This window comes from Henckelia pumila, chromosome 1, assembly GCF_033568475.1.
Source record: "Henckelia pumila isolate YLH828 chromosome 1, ASM3356847v2, whole genome shotgun sequence".
NCBI classification, from domain to species: Eukaryota; Viridiplantae; Streptophyta; class Magnoliopsida; order Lamiales; family Gesneriaceae; genus Henckelia; species Henckelia pumila.
Genome location: NC_133120.1, coordinates 112334399 through 112355830, shown reverse-complemented (window position 1 = coordinate 112355830; position 21432 = coordinate 112334399). Strand labels below are relative to the sequence as shown.

General features: G+C 35.4%; 1 protein-coding gene and 2 pseudogenes across 2 annotated transcripts; 1 reads left to right on the top strand and 2 right to left on the bottom strand.

Annotated features, from left to right (window-relative positions):
* Positions 1–1532: 1532 nt before the first annotated feature.
* On the bottom strand, positions 1533–7001 carry LOC140875293 (nuclear pore complex protein NUP85-like; annotated as a pseudogene).
* Positions 7002–7906: 905 nt separating this feature from the next.
* Positions 7907–11165, bottom strand: LOC140889554 (ultraviolet-B receptor UVR8-like; annotated as a pseudogene).
* A 1326-nt stretch (positions 11166–12491) lies between these two features.
* Positions 12492–14681, top strand: LOC140875807 (uncharacterized). 2 transcript variants are annotated; one of them, XM_073279602.1, is made up of 3 exons: positions 12492–12772; positions 12897–14151; positions 14246–14681. In XM_073279602.1, the coding sequence occupies exons 2-3, from the start codon at positions 13627–13629 to the stop codon at positions 14507–14509; spliced, it is 789 nt and encodes a 262-aa protein (XP_073135703.1). In that variant the 5' UTR covers positions 12492–12772; positions 12897–13626; the 3' UTR covers positions 14510–14681. The 2 variants fall into 2 exon arrangements, with proteins under 2 accessions (XP_073135703.1, XP_073135702.1); XM_073279601.1 differs by having other exon boundaries at positions 12891–14151.
* The last annotated feature ends 6751 nt before the right edge of the window (positions 14682–21432 follow it).

The window sequence follows — 21432 nt, the reverse complement described above, 5'->3', positions numbered from 1 at the left end:
ATTAAGAACGCCAATTTTGTTTTAAAAATTGATAATACTTCAATATAGATAGGAAAATAAATATCATTTTATCATCTAATGAATTGAATCCTCTTTCAAAAAAAATTAAATATCATTTTATTATATATTATTAATATTTTGAAATTGATTATATTTGGGTACATGATTTATTAATAATTAAATATAATATATTTGAAAAATTGTAAGAGGCTTATTTATTATAATTTTTAAATAGACATAAATTTTTTAAAAACTTTTATTTAATAAAATAACTTTGACAAATAAATGTGCATTTAGTTGAATTTATTAAAAATAACTGAACCTAAAAGTAATTTTAATAAATGGTAAAATTGACATTTTAGCTAAATCATGTATCAATCAAAATATTTATTATAGTTCATTTATCACTAAATTAATAGTTCGAGTACAAAAAATTTTATTCTTATAAAAATTAGCGTTCAATTTCTTGCCTCGGAAATTCCTAGCATGTTCAGATTTTCTTGACTTGGTTTTGTTTTAATATGCTACTTGTTTTGTCTTCGTTTGTGTTTTTTTGATAATTTTAGCATTTTCTTTTTCAATTTGGCCATATAATGTTTATTTGACGCTAATATGTGTAACGACTCAATTACCACTACACACTCCCAATTAAAAATATAAAACCGTCGAAACATAAACATATAAAACTAAAATTAAATTTTGATGATATAGAAAACTAAAATCACAAAGTACAAAATTGCAACACCATATTCATGCAAATGGATACATGATCATTTGCTCCTTTATTCATCCTACTATAGGTTTAGATATGTTTTATTTTATTTCATGTTAAAAATTTTGCATTTCTCATGGTATAGCTTGCATGTTTAAGTGGTGAAATTTATACTGGCCGAGTTTAATCTCTCTATTTAATTTTTTGTTTATCGTTACTGTATGATATAGGAACTTCAGGCTCGGCACTTGTAACTAATAAAGTTAGGTGTCTCATGAAAAATAAGCAGATCAATAAATCAAATTACCGAAACAAATCAAGTTCTCTGTCAATTTCTTTTTCAACATATATTAAAAGTTTTTTTTCCGATTCCACCCAGAAACGTCTAACTCCTCGCTTCAAAATTAGAAAATGAAAAATAAAAAATAAAACAAATAATTTTTTTTTTTTTTTTTTTGGAAAGGATTCATACTGATGGTACATCAGAATAGCAGATTGGGGATGATAAAACATGACACTAAGATACCGTTTGGTATCATGGATGAGATGTGCCATAAATGAATAAAAACATGATAAGATGTTGATAAACAAGATATAGATATGAATAATATGTTGTTTTGTATGTTTTTTATTTTGTAGGATTATTGTGTTTATTCTCTTAATCACCATTGTCAATCTCACACAATTTCACTTATATGACACTCAACCTCTACTAATACCATGGGTTAAAAGGTATTTGTCATCAAGCCTATATCTAATGTTATACCGGGCCATGAGATATCATTGGATTAACAAAAAAATGAGAAAAACATGAGATGAGTAAAAATTTGTATCTCATCTCAGTACTATCTCATGTACCAAACGGTACCTAAGCATTATATTCAACTAAAAGAACCCCATCTAAAGATAATATCATCACATCACTCACATTAATGAAGACAAGCAATTATTATATAAGCTCGGGAAAATACTCGTGGAGGATGGCACGCCCTAAATTAGATGCTAGAGCAAAGCCTGACAGATTTCAAGGCCTCAGGCGGCAAGCCAGAATCGATGAAATCTGGTCTTAATCTTGCCAATGGCAGCTCTTGCAGTTTATTCAACAAAAGATTGGTTTCCGATACATTAAGAAGGGGTCGATCCTTCCAGTTCAGTAATTTCAACTGCACATGATACCACGAAAGTTAAAGAATTGTATAAACATGTCCGAAACTCCAAAACGAGAAGCCCAAGTCAACTGGCAAACTATTATTTCCATCTGGCATAGACAATAAGAACTACTAGAGTCTAGATTTCACTTAACTAATGGCTTACCGAGTCGAACAAAAGAGAGAGCCAAAATTGCTGTGGTGTAGAAGAGTTCTTCGTCAGCTGGAAAAGTTATAAAGTTGGGATCGTCAAATACATCTCACATCAACAAATTCTTCATTAAGTAGAGGAACGACACCACAAAGAAAATAAATGACAAAAGAAAGTAATTGTTACGAGAATGACGTGAGATAAGCCCTGCAATAAGTGTCGCAACGGAAATGCATGAGACATACTGATATGAGCGTTTCAGCAGATTTCCGACCAGCATCAGCTGGAATTCCCTCTGAAACTTGCTGGAGAGATTTCCTGAAGTCTCTATACCTGCAGAATTTGAAGACAAACTGAGAATAGTGGAATAGTATAATGACATGGTACAGATATTATCTCTGTACAGAGATTATCTCTGCTATTACAATGATAGAATGAGAGCATACTTTTCAGAAACTCGAGACCTCCGGAAGTTCTTGATTCAGAGCCCAGCAGTTCAAGCATTCCTTCCCATTGCTGCAACCAGATGGGGAAAATTGCTCAAATAACTCCATGTGAGTATTTACATGCTGAATCAGCTAATATTACCCGAGTTGCTAATTAACGAACTTTTCAAAATTTATATCACGTAATTCAGAAATAAGACAGCTGTACAGTAGTAATTATTATACACAGGTAAACATGCTATCATCCTAGCAGTGACTAAACTACCTTGGTTCCAACAAAAAGGAATTGTAAAACACTTCCTACAAAGTAGTACCAAGGAACTGAAAACCAGATACAGCACACAAACTGGTACTGTGTTTCTGTGAAAGCTCACCTTCACCATGGCAAATTCTATCACAGGATCCAACAGTATGCCCTTTGTTTGTGAATTATTTTCAGTTTTCAAAATACCGACAAGCTGATGAACGTATGCTGCATACATCAATTATTAAATATTACCATTAATTTCAAGTGACAACTACCTTGAAACTTTCATCAGAGACTGATTTTCCAACAAAATCAAACAAGTGTTTGGCTATTCTGTTTAAGCGAGGTTCATCTCGAGCTTGCTGAAGGCAGAACACGGCAGAACCTTTCTTGCCATGTTTCCAGTAATGAACTCCAGCAATCTGCATAATCAGATGAGGATTGAAACTAGTAACCATTCATGCATTCATTACCTAAACAACATCGATGAAAACACTGGAAATTTGCAGCAATAATTTATAAGATATTGGCTCCAAGACATACCTTCATCAAATCATTACCAACAAAACCAAGTCCATTGAGACGGCAGATTTCTAAACTCTGTATGAAGCCGAAAAAAATGGGTTTGTTAGGAATCACAAAAGCAGGCCTAGAGTTTGTCAATTCAACAATCAAAGTGAACTGATGAATGCTGACAGGAAACATAGACAAGCATGAGTCAGATGAAAGGTAGCTCAATCACCTTTAGCAACACTTGATGGTGTTGCACAGGCTGCTTGTACAATAAATTCTCAAACCAACCCTGTCCTTGCTGCATGCATGATGTCAAAGCGATCTGCAGGATCAAGATAGCAACAAGATATTGTAGGAAAAAATAAAGTTAAATGTAGATAACCAGGAAAAAATTTCAACAGTGAGAAAAGTCCAAGGTGGAACGTGAAAAATGAAAACAACTATAAAGAAGATTTCTTCCATCAATATTCAATGAAAAAATTTGTTTAAATGTTGCAGAAACATGTTAAATAACTAAATGTGAGCATTACCCACAAAAACTGAAATTCACATTTAAATGAAAAAATAAGATGAGCGGCAATGAAAACACAAATATCAATCTCCAAAGAAAAATCAGACAGTGGCTACTTACATTCCATGTCAAGGCATGAGAAGATAGAATTTGGGAATAAGTGAGTCGATGTAGCTCTTCCATACAAATTCCTCCAAATTTTGGCTGCTGTTCACGTATTAGTATTTCTGCTTGTGTACTTCCAGCTGTCAGCAGCTCTATAGCATGGGTTATCATCCTATTGGTAAAAAACACAAGATTGCATCATATGACGCAAATTCTGAAATTCCGGATGCCAATTCCATAACCATGATCATATTAATTACTGTCCAAATAGCATAATATAAATAAAATCCACCCGCACATCAAGAAAACAATTACTTGAGACATATAACAGATGATCAACCACCATCAGGCATCAAGTCATATGAAGAAAGACATGTTATAGTAAAAGGATTTTCAAACAGAAAAAAATAGTTGAACAACAGTTAGAACCTACAAAGGTATGGCTCTCACCAGGGACCAAATGATCTTGAGCATTCAGCAAGAATAACCTGAATAAACAAACTAGTCATTCCCAGCTAGGCGAGAGGCCAACAATCAAAAAATGCTGCAGTCAATAGCTTAGCTCATATATCTTACTTCGGTATTTTCTTCTAGAATTCCAATCATGAGTCCCATCAACTTGTGACGATTGGAAATTGGTTTCAATTGCATGCATTTCTGAGCAAGGCTATACATGCTTTCTAAACCCTGGAAACAGAGCAAATATTCTGAACGCACAAACAAACTGAAGGATAATCCTGTGCTATTATACTTATCAAGAAAGATAAACTTTATCTACGAAAGAATCAAAATTGTCACTCATACCACTGTAAATGGTCTGATGTAGAGAAAGTGAGATATGTAAAGTTCAATCCAGTGAAATGCCACATTGGAGAGAATGCTAGCATTTCCCAACATGATTTGAAGCATATTTTTAAGTCCATCTCTAGTCTGTTGGTGATCACATTGAAGCCAGAATGCACTGCAATCCAATTTAGTAATTTGAGCTCGCCATTTTTCCCATGCCTGACAGATTAACTTTATCAAGAACAGCAGAGCTTATGGTCTTCTAATAGATGCAAGATGTTACCAGGACTCCATATTACCTTCATAAACTCTGATTTGGCATTGTAGCACTCACCCAATTTTTTGGCTGATACGTCAAACCGCAAGCGTGGCATCTGAGATATAAGAACAGCAACGGCTTCTACAAGTCCATTTTCTATCTGTTCAAGATAGATGGAAGAGATTCAGATAATTATTTCCAGCAATGGTGAAAGGCATATAACTAATAACAAACATCAAGAGACAAATTAAATAGATTTTCCTTCACCAATATAGGTGTCATTATTTAATTTCGATGTGAAAATGGTAAATTATGCTGCTTACATCATTCAAAATAATGAAATATTATACATGGAATCAGACCGAGAAAAGAGAAACATTAATAAGGTAATCCATTTGACTCGTTGACACCAATACTGACCTCACGGCTACCTAGCTGATCGAACAGATAAGATCCATGCATGCTCAATAATTTAACCTGCAAGCAGTGAATTCAATATAGAATGCAACACACTTAAAAATACAAACAGATGAATTCACGGAAATGAGCATACAACAACATCAAGCCAGCCAACTGCTAAGGCTGAGGACATAGCTTCCCAATACTCAGGATCATTCTCAACAGCCTGAGAGAAAATACACGTAAAAAATAACCTGTTATATAATTTATTAAAAATTGGTTGACTGACAAACCGCTAAAATAAAGGAGTCGACGCCAAATTAGATAAATTAACAATGGTCACATCCAAAATACAATTAAAAGAAAATGTATCCCTGGTGTTAAACATAAATTTTAAAAACTTAAAAGATGATATCAAGCATCGCCAAATAAATTAAAGTCGATCTGCAATTTTATAAAACTTAATGTTAATAAACTGCTTAACGAGAGATAACAGTCACTCGGAAATATTGTTCGAAAATATAAATTTCCAGCATTGGATTGTCGGATTATATATATCCTGCATCAAACTATGACAACCAATGAAGTAATACCCACACATATGCCAAAAAAGAACTGTTGCCCCAAAGTATGGACTCTTAACTACAAATAAAAGATGAGAGTGCATATAAAAACCTGTATAGTTACAAGCTCTTTTTGGAAAGCTACAAGTTTTGAATGAACTGTTGGCTGTATTCCAGAGAACAGACAATCATAGTCCTGTCAAAGAAAACCAATCATTATGTACAAATAAAAGAAAGCTAAGACACAGAGGACGCAGGTAGATAATTGAAAAATTCATACAGCCAACCAATCAAGAAGACGTTCAGGGAGCCAAGTCTGAGCTTGTTTGTCAACATAAAATATTTCCATCAGCTCCCACGCTGCTCTCAGCGATATTGGTTCCTCAACTTTCTGATTTTTGTGTGATCACAAGTAGATTAGGCAATATTCCAAAATATACGTGCAGCAAAAAACCAAAAGTCCATCCAAAAACCAAGATTTACCTTCAAAATTGCTTTGGGGTCTTCAATTAACCGAGTTGGAGATGAATTGGGAATTACCAAGAAGAGAACCTAGTTCCTTGCTGTACTCCATTACATGTTCCCACCTATTGAAATAAAGATAACAAGTAAAAAACCAAAGAAACAAACAAATTTAACCCGCAGGCCTCCTGAAACTTGTTAGCTTCCCTCTTATCTCGTCTGTGGGATTATCGCTCCAACTTCCGACAATATTCAAATGCCCATCCAACATAGCATCAGTCCGGTAAACAAAAGATAAGTTCGAATAAATTACCAATCTTTCTTGTAACGGGATGCGTCCATAGAATTTTTCCTGCTCTGAAGAAGCGAGAATGGTGCGACCGAGCCATAAGCAATTTTCCTCCATTGCGCGCCTGAGATTTCTCCTCCCTCCGTGCTTGTGAGCTTCACTTCCACCAGTTGTCCACCACCGGGTCGCTGTTCATCAACTGCGTCGGACTGTAACAGGGAAACACGGAGCGTGTTACCACGTGCCCAGGAGATGGAGACCCGCGAAAGCGGGGCAGTGAGGCCGTGGTTCCGAATAGAGTACACTCCCGGGGTTGATGCATCGGACGAGTGTGGAACAACGGCGAGAGCGTCGGAATTCCCAGAATCCGACATCACTCCCGGCATTTCGCCGGAGTATTGTTCTAGGTTTTACAAGGGCTTTTACGGACAAAAAGCGTTTTGCGACTCCTTTGTTATTTGCTCATGTTCCGCCAATTACATCAACTTCCTCAAAATTTTAAAAAAAATCAATATCCAATATATTCAAATTGTTTTTGTTTTTTCATTAACTAGTTTTTCGAGTTTTGATTTATTACATTTTTAAAAATTCCGCTTCTCAAACCCGTCCGACGGGTGAGTCTAAACCCGCCTAAACGGGTCCACAAACGGATTTGGGGTGGGTTTCGGGTTTGAACAAATCCATTCCGAACTCGTCCGTCCTACCAATATATATATATATTAATAATATATAATTATATTTTTATACTAAATAATTAATATATTATTCATAATTTGAGTGTATAATATTATTGGATTGAAATAAATTTATTTTATTATCATAAGTTTATTATAAAAATATATCATTATAATGTTTTTTGGTTAATAATTATTAATTAATTACAAATTAATAAATTTTAACTTGTAAAAATATTTGTTTGTCTTTAATATTATTAATATATGTTTGAAATTAAATTAAATTATTTTTATTAATTTTTAAAATATTGAAATTTTAAATTTAACAATTTTAAATTTATTTAATTTAACGGTCTAATGAGTCTAACTCAAATTTAACGGTCTAATTAAATTTATTTATTTAATTTAACGGTCTAATGACTCACTTTAACACATAAAATACTTGAAACATCCTTGATCAAAAGTTTAACAGAATCCCATAAAATTTCTAGTGCCCCACGACGAAATTTGCCGTCAATTATTATTGTCTTTTCTTTTCTTTTCTTTTGTTTTTTCAGTCCTCTAAATCGGAAGCAAACGAGTGAGAAACCATAATGCATGTAAGGAGATAGCAAACGTTGTTTTCCATAGCTGTAGATAAGGTACCTCACTGACATAATACATGCTTTTATTTTATGTTTACTAAACTTACAAGATGTAATCAAGATGCTTTGATCAAAAGTTTAACAGAATGTATCACATGATTGATGATGCTTACAAGCTGCTAAACCGACCATGGACTCGTTGGCAAATCATATTTGGCTAGCCATGCCCTTCAACCCAAGGTGAAATGCGCATGGTCGACTGAAACAGGCAGTATTTACCCAGTGGATCTCGCGGCAGTTGATTTTAGACACTCTTTCACAATGTCTTATATCCTTCTCTTCAGCAGCTTATCTTTTACACTGGCAAGCATGTCGTTGTAAAACATCTCCAAACGGTGGAACTTGTCGTAATCTGAACTCTCCAGCATATTGTTCCACTCTTTTGCAATGTCAAATACACCAGAGCTCTGGATCGAGGGCGGGATTTCTTGTTCTTGGAAAGGCTTCCCAAAAATCGATCCATGAAGTATGCTGGTGTATCTTTCCATCACAAAAAGTTTTGATCGAAGAACTGCCATCTCCTCCATTGTGGCAGATAGCCTTTTCTCCTCCATTTCCACATTCTGTTCAAGATTCTTCTCTCTGTAATGTTCATTTGGCCTTGCATTGTCGAAGTCCTTTTTCTTGAAATCTTCAACGAGAGGTGGCCACAGCGCAATTGTTGGTGCATAGCAATCAACCATCTTGCCATTTCCAAGGACACCACTCCGGCCCCTACCCCAAAACCAGATCTTATAACCAGAATCTGCGACAAGTACAGTATGAGCTGCACCACATGCGACTTGCAAAGGTTCTTGAAATCTGGGGTTGTACATCCCGTTACAAGGAATCAGTAATGGAGAACGAGCATCCCCGGAATCAGTTCCCGTAAATCGCGCATCTGGGCATAGGCCAAGGCCCTTCTCCATCCCTCATGACCATACATCACCAGCAGACGAGACAACACTCGTGTGAAATAATCCGCAGTCCACGGAAGTTAGGAAGGTGTTCTGAGGCAATCCTTGTACAAGTTCAGAGGACTGCAAACTTTGTGTCGTTCCATGACCAAACTGCCCGTTATCACCTAATCCAAAAGTGAAGCAAACACTTTCTAAAACGTCACTTGATTCCTTGCTCAGAGCCAATAAAGCTGTGTGGTACGCACCACAAGATATCTCATACGCCGCCTATGGAGACTCCAAGTTAAAAACTTCTAAAACCTCAGGACTCTACCTGCTTTCTGTGTCTCCTAGACCTAACTGGCCATGATTGTTGCCACCCCAAGAGTAACATATAAGATCATTACCTTCGTATGTTTCTCCAGCACTCACTAATGCCACAACATGTTCATTTCCACATGCCACTTTAACAACAGTGTGGCCATGGAAGTTCCAGATGGGAACTGGAGCTGCACTGCTGACAAGTGTTATTTGTCCTTCAACAGACTGACTTTGCGAAGGATGCGGGAAATTGCCCCACATCCACAATGATCCCTGACTATCAATTGCCAATGACATCATTCCTCCAGCTTTTACAGAAGAAATCTGAAATTGAAAACAAAGCAACGTATAAGGTGACACTTAAAATGGCAAAAATAGAACATAAAACAAAATTTAGCTTGTACCTTTAGTGGTTTTCCATTCTGAATTTCGTAATCTTTGGTAGCAGAACCTGGAGATCCCAGTCCAAGGAAACCTTCCAACAAGCAAGGCACCAAACTATTTTCTCCGGTGCCACCAATTTGGCCATCCAATAAAAGGTCAAGGATTGCTTATCTCTCGGAAGAAAGTTTGCAAAACTGCATTACTTCCACTATGAACATAGATGTATCTACTATCTAGGATACTGGATATTCAAGTTCAAACGTGTGTTAAAAGGATACAAATATTGTAACCCCATCCCCAAAATGATCCATCATCTGCCATCATACAAAGAAGAAAAAGAAGAGGGCCATAAGATTGTAGATGAAACACACCATTTCAACTTCCACTTTTTTTATGTGTCCGCCGGGGCATTGGCATTTAACATTTGGCACAAAAATAGCATCAAAAGCATTGTCACGTACAAAGCACTATTAATACCCGGAAAGGTGACCAAAGTATGGACAACCGACAGACAAAAAGCCAATTTATATAAAACAGTAAGCGAATATTCTTTTCAACTAGATGAGGAAATAAAACTTGACAGAGCAGGACATGAGAATAAATTTCTTAATCTTCCCCTAAAGAGCCTTTGCAAAATTGTCATTGAATCTACGCATCTTATATAGATACAGCCCTCAGAAACTGCAAAATACTAATTTGTTATAAATTAATTGGATTGAAGATATAGTGTCATCATTGGCTGGAATCAAAATTCACTGGCTGACAAAATCGTGTAGGACGAGACATATTTGAGAAAGATTTCAGATATCCATCAGCTACATTATAAATCTTTGTTACAACAAAAAACGAGTACTTATCACTTATCTCCCCCCTAAAAACAAAAGACAATTCAACAGAAACTCTAGTTCCTTCATCTTACACTTGACATTCAATAATTCACAATCACATAATTCAAAACTTTAGGAAAGTTCTCCAAATTTGAAAGCTTCGCCCTCCTTAACAAAATAACTCAGCCCGTTTTAATTGAATTTCCACCGCTGCCCATGTATCAAGAGAAAATAAGCATAATGAACTGAAAAAAATTATCCCACCGCAAGGATATATATTTGAAAACATTTAACAAAACAAGATACCCATCTAAAAGCAAAGAAACAATAAATCAAACATAAAAGACACATCGAGAAAAACCAAGATTATACACTCGCAAACAAAAACACTACCAGCAAGTGCAAGACTGTGATAAGCCCCAGCAGCAATCCCAACAATCCTGAGCTTCTCTTCTCGATCAGCATCAAAACCAAAAAATTTGACCAGGGCAGGAAATGGCTGATCGGCCTCTGAACCAGTTCCAAGCCGGCCAAAGGTTCCTCTCCCCCAAGAATAGAGTTTTTCATCACCTATACAAAAATCGATGCATATCTATACGCTTAGATAAATAAATATACACTCATTACCTTTTCAATCAATAATACATTGTCCCAGTTCATCTTGATCTATAATGGTTCAGATTTTCAGCTGACAAAAAGAGGAACAAAACCCACACTTACTGACCATTTAGAGCGAGATTATGAGCTTCTCCGGCGACAATTGAAACGACTGTTCGGGAAAGATTGTCGGAAGTTGCCGCTTGCTCCATCATTTCGGCTGTAGACGGTGGCGTGAGCTTATAGAGAATAAATAATCAATTATTTTTCAGAAAGAGAAGATAATAACAAAAAAAGTTTTTTATGCTAAAAAAAAAACTTTTTATATTCTTTTTTAAAAAATGATTAAGTTTTTATAATTGATACTGATTAACACCCAACGTTGGACGTCTCTGGTTGATATATAATTAATGTTATTTCATCTTCTAAAATTTATATATTATTATTAAAATAATAATTTCATACGAGAAAATAATACATATTATTTCTTTTTATAAAATACCATTGTTAGTGTTTAAGAAATTTTGATTTTCACTTTTTTCCCTTTGTAATGCTCTTAATATATTTAATATATAATAATAAGAGTTATTTGCATCAAACATTCCTATGAAATATTGAAAATGCACATTTCTTTCCTGTGAAATTTTAATAGGCATCTTCAACCCTGACCTTTTAAAAAATTAGCACACTCGTCCCTTCAGATGGGTGATTGTTGCGCACGCGTCTCTCATGCGAATGGGCAAAGATTTTGATATTTTTTTGCACCAAATACCCCTGTGAAATATTAAAAATGAATATTTGACCCCTGTGAAAATAATTTTTAAATCTATTCAACCCATAATACAATAAAAATGTAATTATAAAATATTTAGCAAACACTTTTCGTTTTATTAATTTTATTTTTAATTTTTAATTTATTATGATTATATAATTATTTTCTAAAAAACATTATTATTTTATCTTGTTATCATTATTTTATTAAACTTTCTTCTTGTTTCCAACTTCTCCATTAAAAATGCATTCATAAACGAGATTTAAATATCTAAAAGTATCAAAATATTAAATCAAAATGATAATTTCATGCATATTACTTTTCAATTTAGAATTATAGATTTTTGAACCAAAATCTAAATTTTTTAAAATGCATTGCAGAATTTACATTAAATAATAATACAAAATATTTATTAAGATCTAATTATAAAATATTTTTCAGTTTTTATATATAATTATTCTAGTTATTCACATACAGAGATTTAATTACTTCAGACCCGTTATTATATTTTCATATTATATTTCGGTAACGCGAAATAACTCATATGTACTCGAGTATCAACAAATATACTACATATACATATATATATATATATATATATATATATATATATATATGAAGAGAGAATAAAAAATGGAAATGGAATACTGTTACGATGCTGATGGGCATTAAAATGCTGCGCCTTATCAGTATGCACTTCAAGTGAGTTTTTTGTCGGACAAATTCATTGATTTTTATTCGGAAATGATTACATGTCTTTTTCTTTTAAGCAGTGTTTGGTAGCCTTGATAAAATGGGATTGGGGGTGTGTTATTTTTTTAACTATTGTTTGGTAGCATTTATAATAAACCAAGCCTATCTATTTGTGCATTGATAAAGTTATATTAGGGGTGGTTAAATAAACCCCCCTTACCCCCTAGTATAACTTAACCATATCTTTATCAATTTTAGAAATTCCAACTATGCCCTTTCCCTCCAACCCATAAACCACACGTCCAAGTTTCATTCTTGTTCTAGCCGACATTGAAGGAGAGGAGTGGGCTCATTAGGTTTCTTTCTATCAAGCTAAAGTTTTCGGAAGCAGGTATATCGGCTCAACAAAAAAATTTCACGAGCATGTTGTCTGTGATGTGGATTCAAAAAATTATGTAAGTCTCTCACGGTGAATATTTTGACTGTATGTAATTATATTTTCTTGTTAGGTGCAGAAATTTTCAGTTGACAAGAGGAACCTTGCTGTTTGGGTAAATCTCTTGAAAATCTTATTTTCTAATTTGTTCGAAGATCGAAATTTACGGTACTCTGTTTTTCCCTCTATTTGTTTTTCTTAATTTTGTGGGTTTTAGTTCTGTGTTTTTCAAATTTTATTCGAGATGGGGGTGACAGTTTTGTGATCGATTGTTTCCAATTTCCGTTGACGAACCGACCCAGTATCTCGCCTATTGTCTCAAAATTTTATTACAGATCAATATTGTCAAAAAAAACCCATTTTTTATAAAATAAACTGGAATGGCTTTTTTGTTTGTTGTTGAATGTGGCATGATTTTTTGTGATTGTGATATCAACGCGCACTGCTAGAATTTCATGAATATTGACATCTAAACTGTATATGCATACTAATTCTATAATTTTTTTGTTTATTTGGTTGCTTCATCTCACGCATTGGTTGGTCACATGTATATTATTCAACACCCATTGTTACATGTGATAAATGTGAAAATGGGAAACAAATGGTATTCAGAGAAAATTTCTTTCTTACCTTACGTTTGCTGAAATGGGAAAAATGCATACATGGATGACCTCATTTGACTTCAGTGGTGCATATCCCAAATCAAAAATCTTTTGATTTGATGACAAAAACAATATATATTATTTGCGTCATCTTACTTTGTGTTAATTATCTTTTGAAGTTTAATTTAGTGTGACATATCTTGGAAGATGACCATTAAGCGTAGACACGTTGTACTTTTTATGATGCTGCATCAAATCCTGTGTCAATCCTTCTTGATTTTGTTGCTTCTGAGACGACATCGACAAAAAAAACGTGCAAGAAGACTTCGTGATATTCGTAGAAAAACAGCCTCATATAGCATGACGCAGAGAATAAATGTGCAAATGAACCATTTGCATAGGATTACTGAAGTAGGGGATGTTCAGTGTGTGGTGAACTTAAGAATGAATAGGAATGCATTTGCACGATTGTGTTTTTTACTAACTCATGTTGGAGGGCTAGTCGAGTCTAGATATGTTCGTATTGAAGAGAAGGCCGCAATGTTTTTGTCTATATTGGCTCATCACAAGAAAAATCGAGTTGTTGGTCATGACTATGTACGTAGTGGACATACAATCAGCACCTATTTCCATGAAGTGCTCCAATCTATCCTCATGTTACATCCCATATTACTAGTGAAACCATCTCCTGTTGACGATACTTGCACTGACGAATCTTGGAAATGGTTCAAGGTAACCTCAAACCATGTTTAATTATTGGAATGATAAATTTATATAGACTATGATAATAACATTCATAAATGTAAATTTTTTATTTAAATTGTAGGGATGTCTTGGTGCATTGGACGGAACATATGTCAGTGTACATGTTCCTATCACGGAGAAGGCACGATATAGAACAAGAAAAGGTACTATCGCAGTGAATGTTCTTGGGGTTTGCGACCGTGACATGAAGTTTATATATGCACTTACGGGGTGGGAGGGATCTGCAGCAGATGCTAGAGTTCTTCGTGATGCCTTGAATGGTGACGATGTTTTTAAGGTTCCAAGAGGTAGTTCATCATCTAATTTATACCAAACACTGCCTTAGTGATTTGTTTTGGATAATAGTTTTCTCTCTCTCATTCTTCGGTTAATTGCTGCATACTTGCCACAATCACTACCTGTAATCACTCCCTTACTATTCTAATAAAACCTAATTACCAAACACGCGTTCGCTTCATGGCCGGTAACAAATAGCAAGGAAAGGAATAAATGTTAGTGGATTAATCTAATTTCCCAAGTGGCTCCAGGGCTTCCAGATGCTTCTTTCCCCATGTGTGATGATACATCTCCTTGTACTGATTCAGTATTGCAAGAAAAGCACTAACGAATCTCAAATTCTCAATTAACATATTTAGCTTCCATTCCTCTATATATTTTGTTAAAACAAATGATCATATATTTTTTTAGATCTTTTTTTTTTTTTTCAACATTCTTGATCATATATTTTATACTGATTCTATCATAAGAATTTTTATCCAAAGTGAACATAATTTCTTTTGGCACCGGGAGGGAATTAATTTCCAGCCTAGCTAGTAAATGTATTTTTCTTAAAAATAAATATAAAAATTTTAAATTTAAACTAGCTAGTAATCAGACCACAGGTTTATTTCAGCAAAGTTCATGCGTAGGTTAGTGGGATAATTATGATACATCGATTTGGCAATTTGCAGTACTTTGTGCGAAATACTCATATGCTGAATTAAGTCACTTTTTTTAGTTGAAAAATAAATCTTATATACTATTTTCTAAAATAAAAATAATTAATATTATATAAAATGGTTCACGCGCTATGGGGACATATTTTATGAAAATTCTATTTATTTGCAACGCAAGATAAAAATAAAAATAATAGAAAAAAGGCGGGCATCACATAAGTTTGTTTAAATGTGCTTCATGATCTCCTTTAATTATTCTAAATTTAATTATTCATAAGTTTGTTTAAATGTGTATGTACATGCAATATATTTATACATTACACATCTAGCTAAGGTTTTACTTAAAAAAAAAACCTAAATAAAAATATTAGGTATATATATATATATAACCCACTTGCAACGTGAATCTACCCTCTCCTCCCTTCCCTTCAAATCCAAAAGAAGCCGAGGGCATGGAAGGATCGAAGAAGAAGATGCAGACAACGAGAATACTAGTCGTCGTGTTGACAGCCATCACCGTTTATCTGATTTCATCAATATCGAGATCTCGCCATCGTCCAACGCCAGTCCAGAGATCCCGCACTTTGGGAATGATGAAGAAATCATTGCTTCTGCAACAGCGCGCAGTGTTCGTCTCAAGAAACTAAAAGAAATGAGAGATCTCATATCTCGAAGAATGAGGTTGGCTCTTAATATATGTGCCTTCAGTACGCCGTTTGTTTCTGCATGTTTTGTGGGTGTAATGACATCTTCACACGTAAACTGCAAATCTTCGTGGTATTTAACTCTGACTTCTGCATCCCTGGCTGTCCCATGTGTTGTGGCCTTACTTATACTTGCCGTTCAAGTGTCTACACTTATGGATACATATGATGATTTGTGGATTAATGATTTTGAGAAGCCAAAGACCAGTGGGGAAAACCCGACCAGTGGAGGTGAAAATACCAACGAAGACACTGAAAAAACAACTGGAGGTGAAAATACCAACGAATACACTGAAGAAACAACTGGAGTTGAAAACAACTCAAAGCCCAACAAAGACACTGAACCTGGCTACGCACTGTGGCTGTCCTGCTGTATCACACGACTACCGAGGTGGAGGAGAAACGACATTCTGTATGCCGTTGTGTTTTCGTACATGATTGCCATGTTACTTGTCTTGGCCGGACCCTATCTATTTCTGTGCGGTGCCTTGTCAACCCCGAGGAAACTCTGAAGAGGGAGGAAGAAGATCGTGGAGTCTAGTACCGTAGGTAGGTAGGTAGGTAGCTAGTATATTTGGAGCGAGGGAGGTTAACGAAAAAATATTGAGTGTTAATTAGTGATTTGATATTTTATTTGAATTATGTAATTGAATTTTATTAGTCATCACAACGATGATATCTGGGATTGTGTGTTAATGACTTGAATTTTATTAGTCATCAAAATCCTTTACAATGTTAGAAATGTTTAATTATTTTTAAAAATTAAATTAAGAAATGTGATTTGTTTATATTATATTTTGAAAATAAGACATTTCATAAAATATAATGTGTTTAAATGTGCTTCATGATCTCCTTTAATTATTCTAAATTTAATTATTCATAAGTTTGTTTAAATGTGTATGTACATGCAATATATTTATACATTACACATCTAGCTAAGGTTCTACTTAAAAAAAAAACCTAAATAAAAATATTAGGTATATATATATATATATAACCCACTTGCAACGTGAATCTACCCTCTCCTCCCTTCCCTTCAAATCCAAAAGAAGCCGAGGGCATGGAAGGATCGAAGAAGAAGATGCAGACAACGAGAATACTAGTCGTCGTGTTGACAGCCATCGCCGTTTATCTGATTTCATCAATATCGAGATCTCGCCATCGTCCAACGCCAGTCCAGAGATCCCGCACTTTGGGAATGATGAAGAAATCATTGCTTCTGCAACAGCGCGCAGTGTTCGTCTCAAGAAACTAAAAGAAATGAGAGATCTCATATCTCGAAGAATGAGGTTGGCTCTTAATATATGTGCCTTCAGTACGCCGTTTGTTTCTGCATGTTTTGTGGGTGTAATGACATCTTCACACGTAAACTGCAAATCTTCGTGCTATTTAACTCTGACTTCTGCATCCCTGGCTGTCCCATGTGTTGTGGCCTTACTTATACTTGCCGTTCAAGTGTCTACACTTATGGATACATATGATGATTTGTGGATTAATGATTTTGAGAAGCCAAAGACCAGTGGGGAAAACCCGACCAGTGGAGGTGAAAATATCAACGAAGACACTGAAGAAACAACTGGAGGTGAAAATACCAACGAAGACACTGAAGAAACAACTGGAGTTGAAAACAACTCAAAGCCCAACAAAGACACTGAACCTGGCTACGCACTGTGGCTGTCCTGCTGTATCACACGACTACCGAGGTGGAGGAGAAACGACATTCTGTATGCCGTTGTGTTTTCGTACATGATTGCCATGTTACTTGTCTTGGCCGGACCCTATCTATTTCTGTGCGGTGCCTTGTCAACCCCGAGGAAACTCTGAAGAGGGAGGAAGAAGATCGTGGAGTCTAGTACCGTAGGTAGGTAGGTAGGTAGCTAGTATATTTGGAGCGAGGGAGGTTAACGAAAAAATATTGAGTGTTAATTAGTGATTTGATATTTTATTTGAATTATGTAATTGAATTTTATTAGTCATCACAACGATGATATCTGGGATTGTGTGTTAATGACTTGAATTTTATTAGTCATCAAAATCCTTTACAATGTTAGAAATGTTTAATTATTTTTAAAAATTAAATTAAGAAATGTGATTTGTTTATATTATATTATGAAAATAAGACATTTCATAAAATATAATGTGTTTAAATGTGCTTCATGATCTCATCTAATTATTCTAAATTTAATTATTCATAAGTTTGTTTAAATGTGTATGTACATGCAATATATTTATACATTACACATCTAGCTAAGGTTTTTTTTTTTTAATAAAAAAAAAGACCTAAATAAAAATATTAGGTATATATATATATATATAACCCACTTGCAACGTGAATCCACCCTCTCCTCCCTTCCCTTCAAATCCAAAAGAAGCCGAGGGCATGAAAGGACCGAAGAAGGAAGATGCAGACAACGAGAATACTAGTCGTCGTGTTGACAGCCATCGTCGTTTATCTGATTTCATCAATATCGAGATCTCGCCATCGTCCAACGCCAGTCCAGAGATCCCGCACTTTGGGAATGATGAAGAAATCATTGCTTCTGCAACAGCGCGCAGTGTTCGTCTCAAGAAACTAAAAGAAATGAGAGATTTCATATCTCGAAGAATGAGGTTGGCTCTTAATATATGTGCCTTCGGTACGCCGTTTGTTTCTGCATGTTTTGTGGGTGTAATGACATCTTCACACGTAAACTGCAAATCTTCGTGGTATTTAACTCTGACTTCTGCATCACTGGCTGTCCCATGTGTTGTGGCCTTACTTATACTTGTCGTTCAAGTGTCTATACTTATGGATACATATGATGATTTGTGGATTAATGATTTTGAGAAGCCAAAGACCAGTGGGGAAAACCCGACCAGTGGAGGTGAAAATACCAACGAAGACACTGAAGAAACAACTGGAGGTGAAAATACCAACGAAGACACTGAAGAAACAACTGGAGTTGAAAACAACTCAAAGCCCAACGAAGACACTGAACCTGGCTACGCACTGTGGCTATCCTACTGTATCACACGACTGCCGAGGTGGAGGAGAAACAACATTCTGTAGGTCGTTGTTTTTTCATACATGATTGCATTGTTACTTGTCTTGGCCGGACCCTATCTATTTCTGTGCGGTGCCTTGTCAACCCCGAGGAAACTCTGAAGAGGGAGGAAGAAGATCGTGGAGTCTAGTACCGTAGGTAGGTAGGTAGGTAGCTAGTATATTTGGAGCGAGGGAGGTTAACGAAAAAATATTGAGTGTTAATTAGTGATTTGATATTTTATTTGAATTATGTAATTGAATTTTATTAGTCATCACAACGATGATATCTGGGATTGTGTGTTAATGACTTGAATTTTATTAGTCATCAAAATCCTTTACAATGTTAGAAATGTTAAATTATTTTTAAAAATTAAATTAAGAAATGTGATTTGTTTATATTATATTTTGAAAATAAGACATTTCATAAAATATAATGTGTTTAAATGTGCTTCATGATCTCCTTTAATTATTCTAAATTTAATTATTCATAAGTTTGTTTAAATGTGTATGTACATGCAATATATTTATACATTACACATCTAGCTAAGGTTTTTTTTTTTAATAAAAAAAAAGGCCTAAATAAAAATATTAGGTATATATATATATATAACCCACTTGCAACGTGAATCCACCCTCTCCTCCCTTCCCTTCAAATCCAAAAGAAGCCGAGGGCATGGAAGGATCGAAGAAGGAAGATGCAGACAACGAGAATACTAGTCGTCGTGTTGACAGCCATCGTCGTTTATCTGATTTCATCAATATCGAGATCTCGCCATCGTCCAACGCCAGTCCAGAGATCCCGCACTTTGGGAATGATGAAGAAATCATTGCTTCTGCAACAGCGCGCAGTGTTCGTCTCAAGAAACTAAAAGAAATGAGAGATTTCATATCTCGAAGAATGAGGTTGGCTCTTAATATATGTGCCTTCGGTACGCCGTTTGTTTCTGCATGTTTTGTGGGTGTAATGACATCTTCACACGTAAACTGCAAATCTTCGTGGTATTTAACTCTGACTTCTGCATCCCTGGTTGTCCCATGTGTTGTGGCCTTACTTATACTTGCCGTTCAAGTGTCTATACTTATGGATACATATGATGATTGTGGATTAATGATTTTGAGAAGCCAAAGACCAGTGGGGAAAACCCGACCAGTGGAGGTGAAAATACCAACGAAGACACTGAAGAAACAACTGGAGGTCAAAATACCAACGAAGACACTGAAGAAACAACTGGAGTTGAAAACAACTCAAAGCCCAACGAAGACACTGAACCTAGCTACGCACTGTGGCTGTCCTGCTGTATCACACGACTGCCGAGGTGGAGGAGAAACGACATTCTGTATGTCGTTGTGTTTTCGTACATGATTGCATTGTTACTTGTCTTGGCCGGACCCTATCTATTTCTGTGCGGTGCCTTGTCAACCCCGAGGAAACTCTGAAGACAGAGGAAGAAGATCGTGGAGTCTAGTACCGTAGGTAAGTAGGTAGGTAGCTAGTATATTTGGAGCGATGGAGGTTAACGAAAAAATATAGAGTGTTAATTAGTGATTTGATATTTTATTTAAATTATGTAATTGAATTTTATTAGTCATCACAACGATGATATCTGGGATTGTGTGTTAATGACTTGAATTTTATTAGTCATCAAAATCCTTTACAATGTTAGAAATGTTAAATTATTTTTAAAAATTAAATTAAGAAATGTGATTTGTTTATATTATATTTTGAAAATAAGACATTTCATAAAATATAATGTGTTTAAATGTGCTTCATGATCTTCTTTAATTATTCTAAATTTAAATAAAAATATTAGGTATATATATATATAACCCACTTGCAACGTGAATCTACCCTCTCCTCCCTTCCCTTCAAATCCAAAAGAAGCCGAGGGCATGGAAGGACCGAAGAAGGAAGATGCAGACAACGAGAATACTAGTCGTCGTGTTGACAGCCATCGCCTTTTATCTGATTTCATCAATATCGAGATCTCACCATCGTCCAACGCCAGTCCAGAGATCCCGCACTTTGGGAATGATGAAGAAATCATTGCTTCTGCAACAGCGCGCAGTGTTCGTCTCAAGAAACTAAAAGAAATAAGAGATCTCATATCTCGAAGAATGAGGTTGGCTCTTAATATATGTGCCTTCAGTACGCCGTTTGTTTCTGCATGTTTTGTGGGTGTAATGACATCTTCACACGTAAACTGCAAATCTTCGTGGTATTTAACTCTGACTTCTGCATCCCTGGCTGTCCCATGTGTTGTGGCCTTACTTATACTTGCCGTTCAAGTGTCTACACTTATGGATACATATGATGATTTGTGGATTAATGATTTTGAGAAGCCAAAGACCAGTGGGGAAAACCCGACCAGTGGAGGTGAAAATACCAACGAAGACACTGAAAAAACAACTGGAGGTGAAAATACCAACGAATACACTGAAGAAACAACTGGAGTTGAAAACAACTCAAAGCCCAACAAAGACACTGAACCTGGCTACGCACTGTGGCTGTCCTGCTGTATCACACGACTACCGAGGTGGAGGAGAAACGACATTCTGTATGCCGTTGTGTTTTCGTACATGATTG

What these genes read in the sequence shown, in the direction of transcription:
- LOC140875807 (XM_073279602.1), top strand. Translation starts at nt 13,627, where the DNA reads ATGACCATTAAGCGTAGACACGTTGTACTTTTTATGATGCTGCATCAA. An exon ending in AATCTTGGAAATGGTTCAAG is followed by an intron (nt 14,152 to 14,245) that starts GTAACCTCAAAC and finishes TTTAAATTGTAG; the next exon opens with GGATGTCTTGGTGCATTGGA.